This window comes from Arvicola amphibius, chromosome 3 (genome assembly GCF_903992535.2).
Source record: "Arvicola amphibius chromosome 3, mArvAmp1.2, whole genome shotgun sequence".
In the NCBI taxonomy this organism is placed as follows: Eukaryota; Metazoa; Chordata; class Mammalia; order Rodentia; family Cricetidae; genus Arvicola; species Arvicola amphibius.
Genome location: NC_052049.1, coordinates 185473653 through 185495392, shown reverse-complemented (window position 1 = coordinate 185495392; position 21740 = coordinate 185473653). Strand labels below are relative to the sequence as shown.

Here is a 21740-nt window from a genome sequence, read left to right as displayed (position 1 = left end):
AGTAACTGTCCTGTTCTTCTGAGCCACCAGACTGGAGTTGGCCAGTTCAGTCTAGCTCAGGTTCATTAAAAACAAGGCCATCGGCTGCAATCCAACTGGTCAAAATATGCCCGAGCCATTTCCACATTCCTATTTAGGATTGTTATGTTTAATTTCATCTTCTTCTCGTTGTGATGTGGCAGCCTGGCTTCAGACAGAGGCAGGCCGACCTCTGTGAGTTTGAAGCCATCGTCATCTGTCTAGTGAGACCCTGTGTCACGAAGAGGAGGAATGACGGGCATAGACATCAGTATGTAAATATGGTGTTTCTTGTTGTTTGAGATAGGGTCTCCTTGTAGCACAGGTTGGTCTTGAACTCACTATATAGCTAAGGATGACCTTCTGCCTTTGCCTCCCAAGTGCTGGAGTCATAGGGATGTACCCCCAAACATAGTTTCATGTGGTGCTTGAGGGCAGGACACAGGGATTTGTGCGTGTTGAGCAAGCTCTGTACCAACTGAGCTACATCCCCATCCCTACGTTATGAAATCTTGTGAAATGGTGGTTAGGAATCCCACTGGGGCCCTATTAGCAGCTAGAAAACCAAGTTTGTTCCCAGAATATGGGTAAAACTAAGTCTAGTGTGATGTTTGTGTGTTTTCCTTAAAGAAAGAAAAATTAAAAAAATAAAATAAGAACCCTTGAAGCTTCATTGAAACTGTCCAGCCTGTACTGGAAACTGCCGCCGTTCATTCCGTGGCTTCTCAACAGAGCCACAGGCTACTGAGAGATGTTATGATCAGAGAGAAAGCAGAGCAAGCTCTTGGTGAAATGAGTTGATCAAACAACCCATTTGGATGACACACAAAATCAATGGCACAAACTGTGAAGGAGCGATTGCGGCCCCAGTGAGTGCTGGCAGACAAGAGCTTCATTGTTGAACAAAGACCCTGGAAGCCAGCCGCACACCGTGTCAATGGGGAATTCATCCCTTCCCTTCTTTCTTGGTAACAGACCCTTGGTTTTGATCCATGTATGCATTCTTCGGGCTCAGGCAAACAAAGTGGTCTAAATCAGTCATGACCATCCCATTCCCCACTTTGCTAATCTCCCTCGCTGATGTAGGAGACGAATTCCTGGCTGGTGCAATAGGATGAGACGTCTCCTGGGGGTCCTTTGCAACAATTTTAACTGTGTGTGTGTGTGTGTGTGTGTGTGTGTGTGTGTTTCAAAACAGGGTTTCTCTGTGTAACAGCCCTAGCTGTCCTGGAACTACTTCTGTAGACCAGGCTGCCTCGAACCCACAGAAATCCACCTACCTCTGCCTTCCTAGGGCTGGAATTAGAGGTGTACGCCACCACCACCTGGCAACAATTTTTGTTATGATGTTTTCCAACAGTGTCTCCTGTAACCCAGGCTAGTCTTGAACTTACTACGTAGGTAAGGGTGACTTTGAACTACCTACCTTTGCCTCCAAAGTGGGGGTGCTGGGCTTACAGGGGTGTGCTAATAGCAATAGAGGAAAGGACCTGATGTGGGTCTGACATGCTCCTGCACACCAGAGTGTGTGCACCAACATACCTCTCCCCAACACACACACAGATTAGAATCAAGCTGGGGGTGAGGCAGGCCGAGCACTGAGTTCAAGGCCAGCCTGGGCTACTAGTGAGTTCCAGAGCTGTCAGAACTACATTCTGAAATTCTGTCTAAAAAACAAAGCAAAACAAGAAAACCCCAGAAAAATATTAGAGTCACATACTGTTTTCCAGGTGGCTTCTACTATGAGTACCCCAGCAGGGAACAGGGATGGGGGAAGAGATTGGGGAACCCCTTCTTGTGAGTCACTACAGATTTTGTAGCACTCCTACCAAGATAATGCCACTGGGTCTCTCCTTCCTGTAGCTGCCCCCTGGTTCTCCCCAACCTCAGTTCTGTGGTTGCTTGTGTTCTGGGGATCTCCTGAACCCACTTGTGTAAATAAGCCTTCTTTATAATCATCATGTTCCAAGTGTGTCTTTATCTTTTGGTATGCTGACCGTTCCAACATCGATTCACAGATTCAGAACCAAACAAATCCTGCACCTGAGTGTCAATGCACAGCACTGTCCTCACAAAGACTGGCAGTCAGGTGACAACCCATTCCTCGCCTTAGACTCCACAGCAATAAAAGCCAATGGTCTGCACTCATGGCCTCTGGTGTTTTCAGAAATCTGTATGGAGGAGCAGACAGCTGCTGGGGACAGACGGACATGGACAGATATGGACGACTCATCAGTGAGGCTGTGTGCTCACTGCGCTTGGTCATCCTGAGAACCTTGTACTTACTAGGCAAGGGTTCTACTCCTGTGCTACATACCCCATCTTTTTTGTACTTTCTAAAATTTTTCATTATATTTAGTGTGTGTGTGTGTGTGTGTGTGTGTGTATAAAAGTGCACAGTACCCTGGTAGACGCTCTATGGAGCCCTGACTATCCTGGAACAGGATCCAGCTGCTCCCCAGTGCTGGGATTAAACGTGTGCACCATCATGCCCAGCCTGTACTTTTTGTTTTTTGTTTTTTTTCTTTAAGACAGGGTTTCTCCATGTAGCCCTGGCTGTCCTAGAACTCACTCTGTAGACTAAGCTGGCCTTGAACTCATAAAGCTCAGCCTGCCTCTGCCTCCCCGCCAGTGCTGGGATTAAAGGTGTGTGTGCCCCACCACTGCTGGGCTCAGTTTGCATTTTTCAACCCAAGTTATTTTGGTGATGATGCAAGCCCAACCCTAGCTTGCAGCACAGAGGAGAGTGTTGCTTTTTTTCTTACCCAGTGTAAGAATCTTTATGTTGTTGTTATGAGGGTGAGTTTAATCCCAGTTACACTTATTAACCTTAATTGTTAATATGATCTTCTGCTCTGTTTTTATTTCAATGCTTCCACTTTTCTGTTTTTCCATGTCTGGTTTTTGCTTACAGTGAGTGGCAAGTGTGTGCACGGGTTTGTAATTTCATGCAATGATTTGGAGGCTTCGACTCTGCCCCTACCCTAACCAGTGGTTACTTTTATATAAATATCTCTGCCAAGAGAAGAAAATGGAAGAAAGGGCTCTATTCTCCAAGGCTAAAGTTCAGCATCTTAGTTCTATCTTCAAAATCTTGGTGTCTTTTCCTCAACAGGAAAAGTGATGAGAACCTCTCCCTGAGGCCAAAGATCTAGTGTGACCCAGACCATGCACCCGAGGGCTGGAAAGAGGCCCGGCAGTTACCAGCACTTGCTGTTCAACATGAATTTGGATCCCAGCACCCACGAAACAAGCCCAGTATCTCACCTACCCCTGGACCAGCAGCCCCAAGGTGGGCAGACAGGAAGGAGGCCTGGTGCTTGCTGGCTTCTAGCCCAGCCCCAGGTTCAAAGAAAGGCCCCGACTCAAAGAACTAGATGGAGACCCCTAGGGGAGGGCACTCAACACCTTAGTTTGGCAGACATAGGTACATTCCTTCACATACATGTTTGCACGGATTCATGTAGACACATACATACATATAAATAATAGATAAATACAGAAGCAGACTTCAATACACATACGAATTCTGTTTGCCTAAAGTACATCTTAAGTTAGCAGTGAAAACAAATACCCTAAACGGAACGGAGCCGGAGCGTCTGTATCAATTCCCCTCCCCTCTTGCCCCCAGGTCTCAGGGAACATGAAGAGGCGGTGGAAGGACAGAGAGGCCAGAGGACGCAGAGGAGGGTTGGGAAATGCTGTCTTTTGGACAGACAGAGCAGTTGTGCTCAGAAACTCAAGGAGGTGTGCTTACTTGCACAAGATCAAGCCAGTTGAAAGTCAAGCGTGAATGGGGGCGGGGCTTAGAAAGCTCCACCCCTAACTGAGGAACTATTGGACCTTGTTGGTTGCTAAAAGGGGGAAAATCTTTTCTTTTCTTTTTTCTTTTTGGCAGGGCTTCTCTGTAGCTCTGGAGCCTGTCCTGGAACTAGCTCTTGTAGACCAGGCTGGCCTCGAACCCACAAAGATTCTCCTGCCTCTGCCTCCCGAGTGCTAGGATTAAAGGTGTGCACCACCACTGCCTAGAGAGAATCATTTTTCTTAGTCGTGTGGTCACTGGTAGATGCTAAAGTTCCAGTGGGGGCCTCATCCTATTTGCATAGTGGCACGCGCCTTTAATCCTAGTATTTGGGGCGGGGTCAAAGGCAGGCAGATCTCTGTGAGTTTGAGGCCAGCCTGGTCTACAGAGCGAGTTCCAGGACAGAGAAACCCTGTCTCGAAAAACCAAAAATAAACATATAAACACATACATAGGGAAAGGAGAATAAGAGAAAGATGACAGCAAAAGTAACAATTAGCAATCAGAAGAATGGGGACCCCCCTTGCTGGACCAAAGGTCAACCTAAGTCCAGCCCCCAACTCAGGGGACATCCTACTAGGCCAGAGGTGATACCAACCACCAGAAATACAGACCACAAAGAACAGAAGACCAAAGAGGAAAACGAAACCAAGGAACAAAACACTCATCAAACAAAACCATATTCCGAAAAAAAAATAACTAAGGAAAAAAGATAACATTGGAATTACTCCATTTCTATACCTAAACAACTGAATTCAAGATGGCTAAAGGGGCCAGGTGTGGTGGCTCCTACCTTTAATCCCAGCACTAAATAACAAAATAGTAAACAAATTTGTGTATCAAATAATGGAGATCAGAGCCCTCACAACCCAAGATCTCTTAGGTAAATCCAGTAGCTGAATATGGCACTATGGCCCTGCAATCCTAGCGCTTGGGAGGTGGGAGTGGGGATTGGAGGTGGGGAGGTGGGGGAGTGGGGGGGGCAGGAGGATCAGAAATTCACACTCAGCCCCAGGGCTGCCTATCCAGCTTGAGCTATGGGAGCTTTAAACAAGAGTTTAAGATGAAACAAAATTGACAAACTCCTGTTTTTCCAGCCGGAGTAGCAGGAACCAGTACCTATGATGACACCCAGATCTAGGGAGGATGTTGGGAAATAACCACCCCAAAGACCTTTGTGAGGGAAACTGGTGAAATTTCGGGGAAGGCGATTTGGTAGTATCTGTCAAAAATCTTTGACCCAGAAACCAATAGGTAGGGTTTTTGTTTTGTTTTGTTTTATTTTGCCTTTTAATTTTTCAAGACAGGGTTTCTCTGTGTACCCCTGGCTGTCCCGGAACTTGCTCTGTAGACCAGGCTGGCCTCGAACTCAGAGTACCCTCTGCCTCCCAAGTGCCACATGCCCAGCAAGTCTTCCCATTTAAAACTGGGCTATAGCTAGGAAGGTGAGACATTACTAGGCAGCATAGTGAGACCCTATCTTCAACTAAAACCCCTTTTCTTTTTTTCTCACCTCCGACTGCTATGTAGCCGAGGATGCTCTACCTCCTGAGCGTGGGATCTAGGCCAGTGGTTGTGATGCCCACCCAAGCCTTCCACTGACAGTGAAAGGGCCTCTGGAATTAGAGCTCAGTGGGTCTTAGAACTGCTGGAATAGGAGCTCTGGCGTCCTTGCTGCTGGGGCCAGGTTACCGACTCAACCTTCAGGCCCTGGATCTCTGCTGCTCTGCCTTAGGCTTCTGAGAGTCCTAGGAGGGTGGAGAGATGGGGGCGGGGATCTAGAGGGTTCCTTTAAGGGAGACTAACAGCCCCATGGGGAAGGTCAGAACTTGCTCCAGGGATGATGAAGTTGAAGATCTCCAGAAGGGAATGTTTTTGGGTCCTAAGGAGGTAGGATTTATGGTCTGTTTTCCCAAGTGTAGTTAAGAATCCCCTGAATTCCTTCTACAACCAACGGTGGCTCAGAGACTCGAGGATCCACCGTCTACAAATCTATAGCCTTATCAGAGGGCATCTTTGCCATGAAGAAAGCTTGGCAGTGATGGATCACGGATCCTGCTCCTGCAGAGACCACCAACCACACCTTACATCTTATTAGACTTTTACCCACCTGCTAAACTCAAAGACCTCTTCCTCCCTTTGACCAGTAATGATTGCTATTGGGTCTCCTGCCCCAGCATCCCCTGCTTCCATAGTATGACTATGTTCCTAAGGGCTATTTTGCCTCAAGTCCATCTCCATGCAATCAAGAGAATACTATGTAAGGTCAGGCAGAGGTGGCACATACTTTAATCCCAGTGCTCAGAGGCAGAAGCAGGCAGAACTCTGAGTTTGAGGCCAGCCTGGTTTACAGAATGAGTTTCAGGATAGCTAGGGCTATACAGAGGAACCCAGTCTCAAAAAAGAAAAAAAAAGAAAAATTATTAAAAATAATTTTAATTTACCTAAATGAGTGGATGGGTGGGTGGTCCTCAGATGCTGAAAACATAGAGCTTGCAGATCTCCACTTTCTTCAGAAATTCCCTGAGGATGTGTGGGTGTTTTTGCATACACACCACACACACACACACATACACACACACACACACACACACACGCACATTATACAGTGTGTGTGTATATGCCATAGTTACAGACGAGTGCTCCACACCCCACCCTGCCTGCCTTGGAACAGACCCTTCATTCCCCACCAACAGGAAGAGTTCAGATGAGATCCCTGAGGGAGATGCTTCCCCATCACCAGCAACATCTGGGCAACATCTGGTGAGCTATCCCAGGACAGGGAAATGCTTTTCTGCAGAAAATACATCACTTATTTGATTATATATTTTTTCCCTTTAATCTCCTCTCGCTCGCCAGACTCCCTTGCCCATCACGTTCCCTGCTCTAAGCCCCCACTGCAGTCCGTGCCAACTCCCTGCCCTGCTTTCAGCCTTGTCTGGTTTCCTGGATACAGAGCCTGGCAGGATGTAAACCTGGGTAGCCCCCGAAAACCTCATTAACTCTAGAGTCCAGCCTTGCCCAGCTCCCTCATCAGCATCTCGCAGAATCCTAGGCGAGGAATGTGCAGCTGGCTGGGCTCCCTGGTCCAGTGCTCCCATTTTATACATTGGAAACCAGAGCTGGCAAGTAGATTAACACTTCAGCCATCATCAAAGCCCTTTCTGGGCTGGAGACGTAGCTCAGCTGGCAGAGTGCTTGCTTAGAATGCAGGGCCTTGGGTTCGTTCCCCAGCACTACTTAAAATCCTGAATGCTGGTACCTAACTGTCATCCCAGAACTCAGGCGGTAGAGGTCAGAGAATCAGAAAAGTCAAAGTCATCCTCAGCTGCACATTGAGTTTAGGCGAGACTCGGATACATCAGATGTGTCTCTAAGACTAAAAACCCTTCTGCTGCCAGGCGATGGTGGTGCACGCCTTTAATTCCAGCACTCAGGAGGCAGAGGCAGGCGGATCTCTGTAAGTTTGAGGTCAGTCTGGTCTACAGAGCAAGTTTCAGGGCAGGCTCCAAAGCTACAGAGAAACCCTGTCTTGAAAAACCAAAACCAAAAAAACCTTTTTCTGGTGTCAAGTAGGAAGGCTGGTGGTGCCAAGATATGTTTGGGCCAACAAACAGGCACAGGGTGAGACCAGCTGACTATCTGATAGTGGAAGTGTATGTGGCCTGGAGGGACAATTCTGCGACCACTCAGTCACCTGCAGAGACTGGTGAGCAGTTCTGTAGTGTTGTTTTTGCTTTTTGTTTTGAGACAGACAGAGCTTGACTCTTTATGTAACTCTGGTTGTCCTAGAACGCCTTATGTAGAGCAGGCTGGCCTCCAACTCACAGAGATCCACCCGCCTCTGCTTCTCAGGAGCTGGGATTAAAGTGTCTAGAGTACTGGGATTAAAGGTGTGTGCCACCATGCCAGGCCATGCTTTTTTTTTTTTCTTCCTCCAAGACAAGGTTTTTCTGTGTAGCCCTGGCTGTCCTGGAACTCGCTCTTTAGACCAGTCTGGTCTTGAACTCAGAGATCCGCCTGACTCTGCCTCCTGAGTGCTGGGATTATAGATATAAACCACCCATAAACACGGTTTACGGGTTTGCTTTTTGAAGCAAGGTTTCATATACGTTGGCTGGTCTCAAACGGGCTTTCAAGATGGCAGGCAAGTCCCCTGCATCTTCGCCTAGCCCGGCAGATTATTTCCTGAGCAGCCCCAGCCACCACAGCTTCAATATAAGTTGTGTGTCAGGAATCTCATTTGCGCCTCAGACCCCAGATTACCACAGGTGAAGGGAATACCCGAACCTTGCCTGTTGTCTGTACATGGATACCCGGGATTGAAGACCGAAGAAGGGACCCTCCCATTACCATCATCTCCACCCTAGACGCCATTTAGACAGGAAAGAAGGTCACTTCCCTACTGCATCCGGGGGAGGGGAGAAAGGAATCCTGAGGGTTGGACTAGCCACTGACAACATTCATCTAGGATATTCAGAAGAACCCAGAATGCAGCGGGAGCCGGGCTGAGGGGGAGGGTCAAGCTTCCACGAAGGCTTCCCGGAGGAGGCAGTACACACCGAGCCCTCCAAGGCGTAGCTGGGATTCCCTCAGGTGAGAGCAGAGAGGGTGGAACGTTCCAGGCGGTGCAGCCAGAATCCAAGAGCGAAAACGCTCTAGGTACCGGACCTGCCGTGGGCCGAGGACTGGGGTGGGCTCCTGAGATAGAAGCTGCCTGCTAGAACACACTTGCTTCTGCCCAGTAGTACAGGCAGTTGGCTGCGAGCCTAGGGACGGTCTTGGCGGGAGCAGAGAAGGTAGCAGGCCGCTCTAAATGGCTAGGGTCCGGCCTAGGAAAAGCCAAATTCTTTCTTGTTTTAAAAGAGGGATGGGGGCGGGGGAGCTGGTTCCAGCAATCTCCTTTAGGTATTGTTCCGGAGTAGGGGCTCTGGCCCGAGGGCAGAGGTGAAGGCCAGGCGCCTGGCCCTGGGACGCCCTTTTCCGCCCTCTCTCCTCCATCCCTGGCTAGTCTCCTGTCTCGGTTCCCTTTCTGTGGGATCTGGGAATGAGACGGATAGGGTGGGGGCCCGGGTAGGGTCGTCGAATTGGATTGGTACTAAACTGCCCCGGGCGGGCGGAGGTAGGGTGGGGGAGGAGCTCCCTCCACTCGCTCGCAGCCTCAGTCTACCCAGTCTGCAGCTCGGGACTGTCGAGAGGCGGGCGGGCCTCTCTAGGACCAGGCTCAGCACAGAGCCCGGCGGCGATCGGAGGAGCGGAGCAGCGGCGCCGCGGCAGGGTCAGAGTCCGCGGGAAGGCTCCAAGCGGGGGAGGGGGCGGCGCCTCCGGGGCGGGGCCGCGGGCTGCGCGAGCTGCGGGCTGCGGGGCGGCCTGGCGGGAGGCCCGGCGTGCGTCAGCGCCGTGAGCCCCGGAGTTTTCCACTGACGAGGAGGGCGGAGCTGCGGGCGGGGCCGGGGCTCAGCCAGTCTCTCCCGCCGCTGCGGCCGGACGCGCAGACCTGGCTCGGCTGCACCGACGGCCGCCCGGCCGAGCGCACTGCGGGTCGCTGCGCGCGCTGCGACCCTGACGGGGACGAGGGTAGCCGCGGCGTCCTTGGCGAGCGTTGCCAGCGCAGGTAAGCTCCGGGGACCCTGAAACGCGACCGGCAGGGAATTGGGGCAGGGGGCGTCCAGCCTGAGTGGCGCTGTCACTCCAACCTCTTTTGCTTATTTTGAGTCCTCCCGAGGGGCCGCCGGGATCCGGACGCCTAGCCCGGCTGCAGATCGCGCACCCCGGGTGGGAGCCCACGGCTGCGAGGTGGGGGGGAGCCCCAGGCTTCCTTTCCCCTCCCCCGCCCCGCTGCTGTTACCCCGAGATGCCCAGGCGCCCCAAAGCCGGGTGCAGGTGGCAGAGGGACGGGGCGCGCGTGCCCGGCGGCTGAGTTTCCTTTTGACCTAGTTGCCTGAGAACTTTTCAGAAGTTACTCGCGTGGCCGGGGCAGGTGACATTGGTCGTCTTCCTCCTCTGGCTCCCTAGGGGGGGCGAGAGTGCCGGAGTTGCGGCGTGTGCCGGGCGCCCCCGGCAGGCGGGGGTCAGGGAGGGCGTGGAGGGATGAGTGAGGAGTGAGTGAGGCTCGGTGAGTCACGGACCCCGGGAGGCAGGGAGGGAAGGAGGGAGGGGGGCGGAGGATTGTGTCGTATGTTCACCTGTCACCGTCACACGCTGAGGCCACTGCCGTGAGTCACGGGGCGCAGCTCCACCGGCCACCCGCGGGCACTCGTAGGCTCTCTCCCACGCACTTCTATTCCCTCTTCTGCAAGCATTTCCTCCCCTTCCTCAGTTTCCCCTCCCCGGGGGCCCTCTCGCCTTCTTCACGTACTGTAGAAGTGCCCATACCACAGCAACAGCCACACACTTAGTCACACGGGTTGCCGGTACAGTCACTCTCAGACGTAGCCCACATTCCTGACAGCAGAGGATCCGTCCCTGCGCTCCGGCTGCCCACCCAACACCTCCGGCCCGAAGTCTTAGCCCCATTGCCGGGAGTAAGTCTGCACTCCCTGCCTCCAAATCTTTGACAACCCCGCCCCCATCTCTCCCGCTGTCACCGAATCCTCCCGCCCTCCCTTTTCTCCTGGCACTTGTCCTGTCAGTTTACCTGGCCCTGCCCTGTGTGTCGTATGGGTCACACCCTCTCCCGCCGAGGTGCTGAGCCATCTTTTAGCCAGGCAAATCTAGAATTGTCGGTCCCTGCTTAACACCCTTGGGTGACTTCCTGTGCCCTCGGGCTAACACAGGCCCTCTTAACTGCACCTCCACCCAGAAGGCGCGCTTCTTGACCTTGCTCCAGTCCCTGGCCGTGCTGTGTCCCTTCTCTGGAAATCTGCCAAGAGCGTCCCTTCTTCAGAGGGATCTGCAACAGGGTCCCCAGTTGTACCCTTCCTCCCACCTCCCGTAACTCCAGCTTGAGAGATGTTGGCTGTAGGTCTTCTTCCCTTTTGCACCAAGTGTCTGCCAGTAATGCTTGGAGTCTTTTGGAAACTTAGCAAGAATTTGATTGAATGAATGAATGAATGAATGAATGTATGAATGTGAAGAACGGGCTTAAGGCAGAGGAAGCACTAACAGTCAGATACAATTTTCCCTGGGTAGATGAACCGAGTATTTCATATAGCCTGCAAACATTTGGCATTTACCCAGTGCAGGGCCCTCGAGGCTAAATCGAAAGAACTGTCCCCTCCCCCCTGATCACTTTCGGAGGCACCGGTGGGGGGAGGGGCATGTCAGTGTGCTTCCTGTCTGCCTTCTCTTGAGCTGCCCTGCACTTTGTTTCTGCGAGGTCCAAAACGGCTCCGAGGTGATCTCTCCACAGCCCAGGAAGTCCTCCCGGAGGGTCTGGGGTCCTGTGACCCAAGGTGTCAGGGGTGGGAGCATGACTGATCAGGACCTGGGGTTCTGAGGTCAAAGGACACATTCTTCAGATTCCTGGAAGGGGGATCGAGGTAGTTCGAGGTGCCCCCTCCCGAGTACCAGCCCTGGCTGGGGGCTGGGGCACATCGGTGGGCTGAGGCTTCCCACAGCTGCCCCTTGGTTGTCGGGGTGGAATAGCCTTCCCTGGATTCAGAGTACTAGATAGCTGTGGTCACTAGCCTGGGGTGACATTCCGTTCTCTGGGCTGTCAGTGCCTGTGTGTGGTGGCAGGAAGGGGGAGGCCCCAGATTCTCAGGCTGCTGCCATCCCGGAAGGAGCCTGGTTCTCTTTGATTCCGGGGCCTGTCTGTGGTGCTCTCGGGGAGTGTGGTGTCTCTGTCTGAGCCAGCTCCTGGGAATGGCTTTTCCTTCCTCCAGGTCCCCAGGACTGGACTCTGCTCACCCTGGGAACGGGATCTTGATTCCTGAGTAGCGTTGCGGCCCCTCCCCCACCCCCTGACTCACTGTCGGGCACTTCTCTTGGACTCTTTAGCTGTCTTTCATTCCCTTTACTGACTTTGCCTCTTCCTGTCCCTGACTTCTCGGCCTCTGCATCCCAGGTGGCACCCTTCCCTCCTGCCCTCCCTCTCCTCAGACCAGCCAGAGGTCCAGCCTGGAGCACAGCCTAACCTTTCTGGGATGTTCACAGCTTTGGATGTGAACACTCTTTGGCCTTAGTTCTTATCTGGATACACTTGACTGTGGAGCCCTGGTCCGGGCTGCACCTCCCTCCCTGACATCTGTTTACTCTTGGGGAACGGGGAGCCTCTGAGATGCCATCTCACCCTTGCCTACAGCCCAAGTGAGCTTCCCTCCCCTGCCCTCAAAGCTACCTTTGAACACTGAGCTCTGACCCTGGCTGGGGGATGGGCATGTGTCCCCTCCTTAAATTAGTTTTCAGGAGCAGGAAAAAGTCACACGGAGACCCTTGGGCAAAGTACTGTCCTGACTGCTTGTTTGGGGCCAGGTTTACTACGGCTGGACAGAAGTAGCCTAGTATGGTGTGAGGGAGGCCGTTACACTGTGGTTAGATAAGGAGAGAGCGCTGAGGAAAACCCAGGATCTCTGAGAGCCATTTCAGCCAGTCTGAACTGCTTAAACAAAAGACATTTTTCTGTTTCCGGCAGTTGGGGCATCCAAAATCAAAGCCCCTACCTGGTGTAGGCCCCCTTCCTGATCTGTAAGATGGGCACTATCTTACTGTTTCCTTATAATAGAGGGACAGGTCCTCCATCTCTTTGTTTAAAAATGATTTAATTTTTGTGTGGGAATGTTTTGCCTGCATGTAGGTCTGTGTGTCATGTATATGCCTGATGCCTTTGAAAGCGAGAAGGGGTGTCATGTCCCCTGAAACTGGAGTTACAGATGGTTGTGAGCCACCATGTGAGTGCTGGGAATTGACTCCAGGACTTCTGGAGGAGAAGCCAGTGCTCTTAATTGCCCTCCAGCCACTCATATCTCTTCTTTAAGGAACTGAACCTAGGGTTTCATGCAGGCCAGATAGCTGAGCCCTGGCCCTGGCCCTCAGAGGCACAGGTCCGTGGCAGCGTATGTCCGTCAACCCAGCACTTGGGAGGGAGATGAGGAATTGAGACCATCTTGGGCTACACGAGACCCTTTCTCACTCAAGATACTGTTATTTCCCAAAGTTCCTGCTTCCAAGGTCTATACACTGGAGATTAATCTTCAGTAGAGGAGTATGGAAAGTGTTCTGTCCATAGCAGTACCCCCAAAAAGGCAGAGGCGGGGAGCTTTTGAGGTTTATTTGGAGATGCCTTTTTGGGGGAGGGGGATCTTACTCTGTAAATCAGTTTGGCCTGAAACTCCAGGCAATTCTCGTGCCTCACCTGGGACTTTATAGATTCAAGCTGTGGCTTCTGGAAGGATGTAAGGCTGGGCTTTTCCAGTCTGCAGAAGCCAAGGAGGTTGGTAGGGACAGGGCCCCTGCATGAGGAACTACAGAGTGTTGCTCAGCATGGGGCCTGCAAGGTGGTGTCTTCATTCTACCCTGGTTATGGGGTCTAGGTCAGCTCAGGAGAGGGATGGGTGGTAGCAGGTGGAGGCAGAGACATGGGACAGGTGGTAAACTCTGCACGCGTGTGTTGAGAAGCCAGCTCAGGGCTTTGCACAAGCACCTCACCACAGAGCTATACCATCAGCCCAAATTTTGATAGTGACCTGGATAGAAATACAGAGAGAGAGAGAGAGAGAGAGAGAGAGAGAGAGAGAGAGAGAGAGAGAGAGAGAGAGAGAGAGAATATCAAAAATACAGCTAGAGGAATTTTAAAACATTTAATTCCCACACAAACTACCTTGAACATCAGTCTTCCCATACTTCCCCCAGGACCCTTTCACAACGGTCCCCAGTACACACTCTCCCCGCTGCCTTCTCTGGCCTGGCTGTGGAGAGGGCAGAGACAATTGGGGTCCCCACCGACTGGTTCTACCTTCTGATAATCTTGGTCCGTGTTTCTTGGTGCATTCACTAGTCTGTGTTTAGTCTCGTGAGTCCTAGAGCTGATTATTTTTTTCACACTCAATGAGCACGAGTAGTTGAGAGAGAACTTGACGGGTATTGACTCCTGTACACCTCCCACCCCTAGAGGTTCTAATTTTGCTTTGCTTTGAGACACTGTATCTCATAGCTGAGGCTGATCTTGAACTCTTGATTTTCCTGCCTCTACCTCCCAAGTGCTGGGATATCAGGTGTGCACAGCCCTGCCTGGCTTCTGGGGACTTAAGACCCTTGGAGACAGTGATGTTAAGGAATTTGCCCAGGATGGCCCAGCCAATAACCAAGCCAGGGTTCAAATGTAGCCAGCGAATTCTGGCACTGGTTAGCCACTAGGATACCTCCAGAATCTCTGCCTGGCCTGTGTGAACTCCAGGACTGAGCACTGCCTGGGTGTGGGTGCAAGAAGTGGGGGGAGGGAGGGCTGGGGAGGGGTGGCTGCAGGTTTCTGGCTTGAGCAACTGGGTGGGTGGCAGTGCTGTTACTAAGACAGGGAACACAGGAAGAGGAACAGATGGCATGGGGGATGGGGAACAGACAGGGTTCAATTTGGGGCCTGGGAATTATGTATTTCCAGGGGAAATGGGCCCTTGGTCTTGGGGTCTCAGAGATGGACCTTTTGTCTTATGGACGGCAACTGGGATTAGAGAAAAGGATGGTGTGTGTGTGTTGTGTCCCATGCTTTAGACTGTGGTGGTGGCCGTCACAGGCCACCTGTGTTTAGGGGCTGCCTGTCAGTTTGTGTGTCTGAGTGTGTCTGTGGTAGGGTGCCTGGCTCATGCCCAAACATCATCTAGGAGAGCCTACAGGTCAACCGAGCTGTTTGTGTTTGCGGTTTGACTCTGGGAAGGGGGGTAGCCAAGGCTGAGAAGCTGCCCCGGAAACACCTGTCATCTTCTCTCTCCCCCAAAGGTCCAGGGTGGGGGCTTGGCCTGGTTCTCCCATGCCTGCCATGGAGGAGAAGGCTGTTGCTTCCATGAGTACTTTTATCCACTGAGTGGGCTGACAGCTGGTGTCCTAAGATCAGGGGCTTGCAGGAAGGCTTGGGATAGGGCAAGCCAGTAGGAATGACCAGGAATGACCGACACCTCAGTGGAGAAGACCCTTGCAGCTTCCCTGCCCCTTTCACTTCCTGTGATGGTGCTGGGGGAGGGGTCCCAGCTGTGGCCATTCAGCCCTGAAGGAGTGAGTTCCACAGGACTCCAGCCAGTCAGTCACACAGCAGGTAGCTTCCCTCAGCCCACATTCTCTGGTCTCCAAGTCCTGGAGGGAGGGGCTGTTACTGGGAAGGCATTTTCACCCCCTCTCCCCCAGCCTGACTGTTGAGTGACCGCACCCTGCCAGAGGTCCAGAAAAGCCACCGACAAGTAAGGGAGGCTTGGATTGCAGCTTTCTGGGTCAGTCTCACTATTAGAGGTTTTGTTTTGTTTTAAGGATAATTAACCATGTTAGAGTAGAAGGCAAAACATAGGTGAATTTTGAGATCAAAGTATCCTGCCTACAGTCCAGCCTAGAGCAGGGGACTTTTTCTCCTGTGGCATGGGACTTTCTGAGGGAAACTCTAAGAAGCTCCATCCCGGGGAAGGGAGGGGCATGGGGAAGTCCTTCTGCCTGGAGTGGAGCCAATGTCAAACCCAGCGGCTACTCCCAGAGTGCCTAGTCAGCCTGGCCAGCAGTGGGCAAGGTGGCGGACCTGTGCAGTGGAGGAGTGCTGCCCTTAGAGGCAGGCTGTGCAGATGCCGCTGCAGAAGCCCTGCACACAAGCACACAAAGGCACACAGACCTGAGTGCCTGTGAGTCAGCCCCCAGGATTCCTGGGAGGATGAGCCAGGGCAGGCTGAGTTCTGTCGGTCCATCTGTCAGTCTGTCTGCCTTCTGGCTCTGCTGGTGTGTGTGTGTGTGTGTGTGTGTGTGTGTGTGTGTGTGTGTAGGAGACAGTGGGAAGGTACCTGGCTGCTGGTGTGTGTGTGTGTGTAGGAGGCAGGCAGTGGGAAGGTACCTGGCTGCTGGTGGTGCGTGCGCACCAGCGTGTGTGTGTGTGTGTGTGTGTGTGTGTGTGTGTGTGTAGGAGGCAAGCAGTGGGAAGATACCTGGCTGTTTTCCCGAGAAGGCTTGCTATCAGGGCCATGTCTTGGGAGGTCAAAGTCTCTGGGATTAGAGTCATTTGATGGAGAGGTGCTATGTTGTCTGGTTCTGAAGACCTTCCTGGTAAGCCTACCATGAGCCTGAAGCTTCTGGCAAGACTGGAGGGCCCAGATGGAGTTTTTTTGGGTACACCATGAGGTGAGCCAGGATGGGGAAGCATGGTTAGGCTGGGAGCCTGCTGCTCAGAGGTCTCTTCTTCTCTTCTTCAGGTCATCTGTCCTCCGCTCCTAGAGCCCCTCCGTCCCACCATGGCTGGGGTACTGAAGAGGAAGTTTGACCAGCTGGAAGACGACTTCTTCAGCTCCAGCTCCTCCTCCTCCTCTGGCAGTCTCTTCTTCTCCTCCTCCCCCGGTTCTTCTGCCTTCCCTGCCTGGAACTCAGATGAGGAGGGACCATGTGGTCAGGCACTCCAGCCTGATCAGGACTCCGGTGGCCTCCAGAGTTTCACTCGTAAGTCTTCTGTCCTGGGAGCCCCTCCCCACACACATACCCTCTACTTCTCCAAAGGTGAAATTGCCCTTTTCAGCCTTGGGAGCAGCCTTGGGGCGTCTCTCCTACTGCCTCCTAGCCAGAGACACCTGGGCCTGCCTTGACTTCCCTTTGATCTTGGGAGTCCTGGGGCTCTGAGGCCTTCCCAAGGGGCTGTCTTCTGTTGCCTTTCCAGTTCCCCAGTGCACCTGCCCTCCCAGGAACCCAGCTGGAGTTGGTCCTGCATCTCCTGTCCCTGTGTACATGGCCCGCTGAGCCACCTCCCTCCTGTTTTACTGCTTTTTAGCTTTTTTCTGAAGGGTTTTTCCTGATTAGTTTTTTTCTTCCCCCCCCCCTCCCCCCTCCCAGTCTTGAGGACAGAATCCCGCATAACCCAAGTTGTCCTCCAACTTGCCTCCATAGTACAGGGATTACAGAAGTGCTCGCCACGGCTGGATTCAAGGTCTCCTGTACAGAACCAGTCTCAGGGCAGACTTGTTTATAAGTGAGATGTGACGGCGGATGCCTTTGATGCCTTTAATTCCATCACTTGAGAGGCAAAGCCTCGTGATCTCTGAGTCCAAGGCCAACCTGGTGTGTATCAGGTTCTAGGCCATAAGAGGACCTGAGTTGGGCCCTTAGCACCCATATTAGAAGGCTCACCATCACCTGTACCTCTCACACTAGGGATCAGACACCTTTTAACAAGGGCACCTGCATGCAGGGCATACACTCACATGTACTTATTAAAAGTAAATAAGCTTTTTTTTTTTCTTTTTAAATAGTACCAGCGAGGGGGCTCAGCAGGTAAAGGTGCTTGCCACCAAGCCTGACGACCTGAGTTCAACCCCCGGAACCCACATGGTGGGAGAGCCAACTAAATATGTAATCAATAACTTAGAAACAGAAAGATTAAGTCTTCTGCAGAACATTTAAACTATCAAGGAAAACATCAATAAGATTTTTTTTTAATTTATGTGTGTGAATACCATGTTACACCATGTGCATGCTATACCTGAGGAGACCAGAAGAGGGCGTTGGAGCCCCTGGAACTGGAGTTATGTTGGTCATGAGCAACCGTGTGGGTGCCCGTGCTCTTAACTGTTGAGCCATATCTCCAGTGCCTCGATATATTTAAACACAGACTTATTACCTTTATTACATGTAAAGAACGCTTAGCAGATGCACAAAAATTACAGAAAACTGTACAGAGGATCTGTAATTGGTTGATAATGATGGCAGGGTGCTTAATCCTTTGCACTGATGAACAACAGTAAGCCAATGTGGACTTGGGTGCCGCCCTCCGTTTCTCCAGATCACACAGGCCACTGGGTGGAGAGAATGGCGGGGTAAGCATCTTCCTAGAAATGACACCGCACAGAGAACTTACTCTCTGCCCAATCTCATTGTCCCTTCCAGCCCCATCCATCCTGAAGCGGGCTCCGCGGGAGCGTCCGGGTCGCGTGACCTTCGACGGCATCACTGTCTACTATTTCCCACGGTGCCAGGGATTCACCAGTGTGCCCAGCCGTGGTGGCTGCACCCTGGGCATGGCTCCTCGCCACATCGCCTGCCGCCTATTCTCCTTGGCTGAGTTTACACAGGAGCAGGTCCGTGCTCGGTGTGAGAAGCTCCGACAGCGCCTGAAGGAGGAGAAGCTGGAGACGCTGAGGTGGAAGGTAAGGAGACCCATGGAATCAGTCTGCACATTGTGTGTGCAGAGAAACAGGCCTGCGCTCGGTGTCGGGAGATATACAGAGAGGGCTCAAGGACTGCGGCTATAACTCGGGCAAATAGAATGTTTGCCGGATGTATAGGAGCCAGATGTATAGGAGGTCCTGGCATCCGTTAGCAGCACCGCATAAACCAAGCATCCTGGTACACATCTGTCATCCCAGAACTTGGGAGGTGGAAGCTGAGGAGTAAGAAGTTCAAGGTCATCCTCAGCTACCTAGCAAGTTTGAGGCTTGTCTCAAAAGAAAAGTAGGCAGTTTCAGACAAGGATCAGGTATGGAGCATAATGCTTGAGTTGTTCTAGACTTCCTAGGGTTGGAGACAGAGCTGACATTGCTAGTATGTGTGTCTGGTTAGAGAAGCGGTTTTGTGTCTGACCTAGGACAACATGGATGACAGATCTGTTAAATCTCTCACACCCTTCCTGTGTGCGTAGCTTTCCGTGGCTGGAGTTCCAGAGACAGGGGCAGGCCTGCCCCTCACGGCGGATGCCATCCCTGATGCCTCTGTGGAGGACGACCTGGCAGCGGCTGTAGCAGGTGGCCGCTTGGAGGAAGTGAATTTCCTGCAGCCCCATCCACCTCGGCAGCGACGGGCCCTACTTCGTGCTTCGGGTGTCCGAAGGATCGACCGAGAAGAGAAGCGGGAGCTGCAGGCACTGCGCCAGTCGCGGGAGGACTGTGGCTGTCGCTGTGATGGAGTCTGTGACCCCGAGACCTGCAGTTGCAGCCTGGCCGGGATCAAATGCCAGGTATGCGGCTGGACTGGGGAGGATGTGGGGGGGTATGCCTGCTATGCTCAAGATCTCTGGGTTAAATCCCTACCACCACTACCTAAACAAAACCATCAAAAAAAAAAAAAATCCTCCAAATATGATGGTGCTTTTAATCCCGGCAGAGGCAAGCGGGTCTCTGTAAGGTCAAGGCCAGCCAGGTCTCCATACTAAGTTCTAGACCAGCCAAGGCTACACAGTGAGATCCTGTTTCGAGCCAGGCGTTGGTGGCACTTGCCTTCAACCCCAGCACTAGGGAGGCAGAGGGAGGTAGATCTCAGAGTTCAAGGCCAGCCTGGTCTACAGAGTGAGTTCCTGAACAGCCAGAGCTACACAGAGAAACCCTGTCTCAAAAACTAAACAAAAAGCAAAGCATACGGGATTTGGTGGGGTGGGGAGCTGAGCTGACGGGCTTCCAGCACCCACTGAGTCCTGACTTGGGCGTTGTCTTTCTCTGCAGATGGATCACACATCCTTCCCCTGTGGCTGCTGCAGTGACGGCTGTGAGAACCCCAATGGCCGTGTGGAATTCAATCAGGCAAGAGTTCAGACACACTTTGTCCATACGCTCACCCGCCTGCAGATGGAGCAGGGTGCCGAGAGCCTGGGAGACCTGGAGTCTCCCGTCCAGGACAGCCCCGTTGAACAAGCCCTGGTTTCCCCCTTTCCGCTGGCCAAGCCCCCCGGGAGCGGCGAGTTGGGAGATAACAGCTGCAGCAGCGACATGACCGACTCTTCCGCATCCTCGTCCTCCTGTGGCAGCGAGCCTTCAGACCGCCTCGCCCGCCCCAGCCTGCCGGGTCCCAGCTTCCGGTCTGGCGTGGACGAAGACAGCCTGGTGCAGATCCTGAATTTCAGTGACTCTGACCTCGGCGTGGAGGAGGAAGAGGAGGAGGAGGAAAGGGGTGTGGGCAACTTGGATAACCTCAGCTGTTTCCATCTGGCTGACATCTTTAGTGCTGGTGACCCCAGCAGCCTGGCCAGCTGGACTCACAGCCAGTCTTACTCTAGCCTTGCGACGGGCATCCTGGATGAGAATGCCAACCTGGATGCCAGCTGCTTCCTGAACAGTGGACTTGAAGGGTTGAGGGAAGGTAGTCTCCCTGGCAGTTCCGGGTCCCCTGGGATGGAGGCCGCGCAGAGTAGCTCCTTGGACCTCAGCTTATCCTCCTGTGACTCCTTTGAGCTGCTCCAGGCTCTGCCGGACTATAGTCTGGGTCCTCACTATACTTCCCGCAGGGTATCTGGCAGCCTGGACAGCCTTGAGGCCCTCCATCCTTTGCCCAGCTTCTCTCCACCAAGGGATGCCAACTCTTGTTTCCTGGAGTCACTCATGGGCCTGTCAGAGCCGGTTACCGATGTCCTGGCACCCCTTCTGGAGAGCCAGTTTGAGGACACTGCTTTGGCACCTTTGATGGAGCCTGTGCCAGTGTAAGGACCAAGGTGCCATTTCCCTGCCCCCAGAGCCCTGTTGCTGCTTTTTATGTGATTTTGGGGTTCCCCAAGGTCTTTGTATGTATGTAACGGTCTCCCGTGGGCTGGTCCTGGCCATGGGTGCTGAATGCACCCTCTTATTTTTACATTAACACTCTGAAGTTATTTATTTTTCTATTTTTTTATTCTGTACTAAAGAGAGGGCAGGGAGGGGTTGTCCCTCTTTCAATGCCTGGTCTCTTTGTATCCAAACAGAGGTCTTCCACCTCCCAGTGTGTTCCAGAAGGAGAGAGGGGCGAGGCTCTCCTGGAGCCTCAGGAACTATCTTTCTGCACTGTGATAGGTTCCCTGTCCCAAGACAGCAACTGGGCTGAGCGCAGAGGCTTGTGCATTCCTCTGAAGCCTGGGAACCAGATCTTCTGGACTGTGAAGATGTAATTTATTACTGTAATTTATTTGGGGACTGCGGGCGGCATCAGTGGTCGAGCCTCTCTGGCAGGTGGGCAGTGTTGGGGCAGAGCCCCTTCAGTGTACGCTGCCTGCCTGGTCTTTGGTGTGGACTGCGTGGGTTTGAGCCTGTTACCTACGTCAGCTGCTTGGCTCCTGAGCTGAGGGTGTGCGCTGCACCAGCCTTGACCAAAAACCTCTTTTGCCCCTGCCTGGCCACTACTTGTCCTGTTCCAGGTTCCCTTTTCCCCCAAGGCCATGGGTTATAGAGCCTGTTCCTGTAGGATGGGAAGCCAGAGGCCCCAAGGAGGGGCAACGGGCCTGCCTCAGGGCATGAAGCGCACCCCGAAGTGCGTCCCGTCACTGTCTCAGGGCTTTCTGGGCACTGAACTCCACCCTTCGCCCACCATGTGCCCCTCGGCCAGTTGGCAGGGGATGACTTGTTGAGGGCTTTTATGCCCTTCATTAGCTGACGTTGGATTTTGTATGCATTTTTATATTGTCTCTAAGTGTCAGAACTATAATTTATTCATTTCTTTGTATGTGTGTGTGTGCCAAGAGACACAGGCGCAGGCCCTGCTCTTTGCCCAGGAGGCCTTGCCAGCCTGTGTGCTTGTGGGAACACATTGTACCTGAGCTGACAGGTACCAATAAAGACGCTCTATTTTTAAGTGTGGTCTCTGTGGTGGGGTGGGGAGCATGGTGCACCCCCAGGAAGCAGTGGGGCGGGGCACACGCAGGGTAGCACGGACTGTGGCCCTGCCGTGCTGCAGGGCCAGCGCATCGGGCTTCCTTCCAGGCTGGCCAGTCAGCCTGGAGGCAGAAAGCCAGCTGAGAGGTTGGCTGAGCAAATGGAAGTTTTCCCTCTGCGTTAACCCATTCCTTGGCAGTGCCGTCTGGGACGCAGCGGAGAATTGTAGTTGCTTAGGCTGGGCGAGGGCACCCTCATGCACACTGGCC

At 52.8% G+C, this 21740-nt stretch overlaps 1 protein-coding gene across 1 annotated transcript; it reads left to right on the top strand.

The window, feature by feature from the left end:
- The first annotated feature begins 9297 nt into the window (after positions 1–9297).
- On the top strand, positions 9298–21451 carry Csrnp1 (cysteine and serine rich nuclear protein 1). Its single transcript, XM_038324368.1, has 5 exons — positions 9298–9434; positions 16135–16375; positions 17813–18072; positions 18564–18878; positions 19360–21451. Exons 2-5 carry the CDS (start codon positions 16174–16176, stop codon positions 20332–20334), a joined length of 1752 nt encoding a protein of 583 aa, XP_038180296.1. The 5' UTR covers positions 9298–9434; positions 16135–16173; the 3' UTR covers positions 20335–21451.
- Positions 21452–21740: the final 289 nt, after the last annotated feature.

Coding starts and splice junctions, on each gene's coding strand:
- Csrnp1 (XM_038324368.1), top strand. CDS start 16,174: ATGGCTGGGGTACTGAAGAGGAAGTTTGACCAGCTGGAAGACGACTTC. Junction 18,073..18,563: donor TGGAGACGCTGAGGTGGAAG/GTAAGGAGACCC, acceptor CTGTGTGCGTAG/CTTTCCGTGGCTGGAGTTCC. Junction 18,879..19,359: donor TGGCCGGGATCAAATGCCAG/GTATGCGGCTGG, acceptor CTTTCTCTGCAG/ATGGATCACACATCCTTCCC.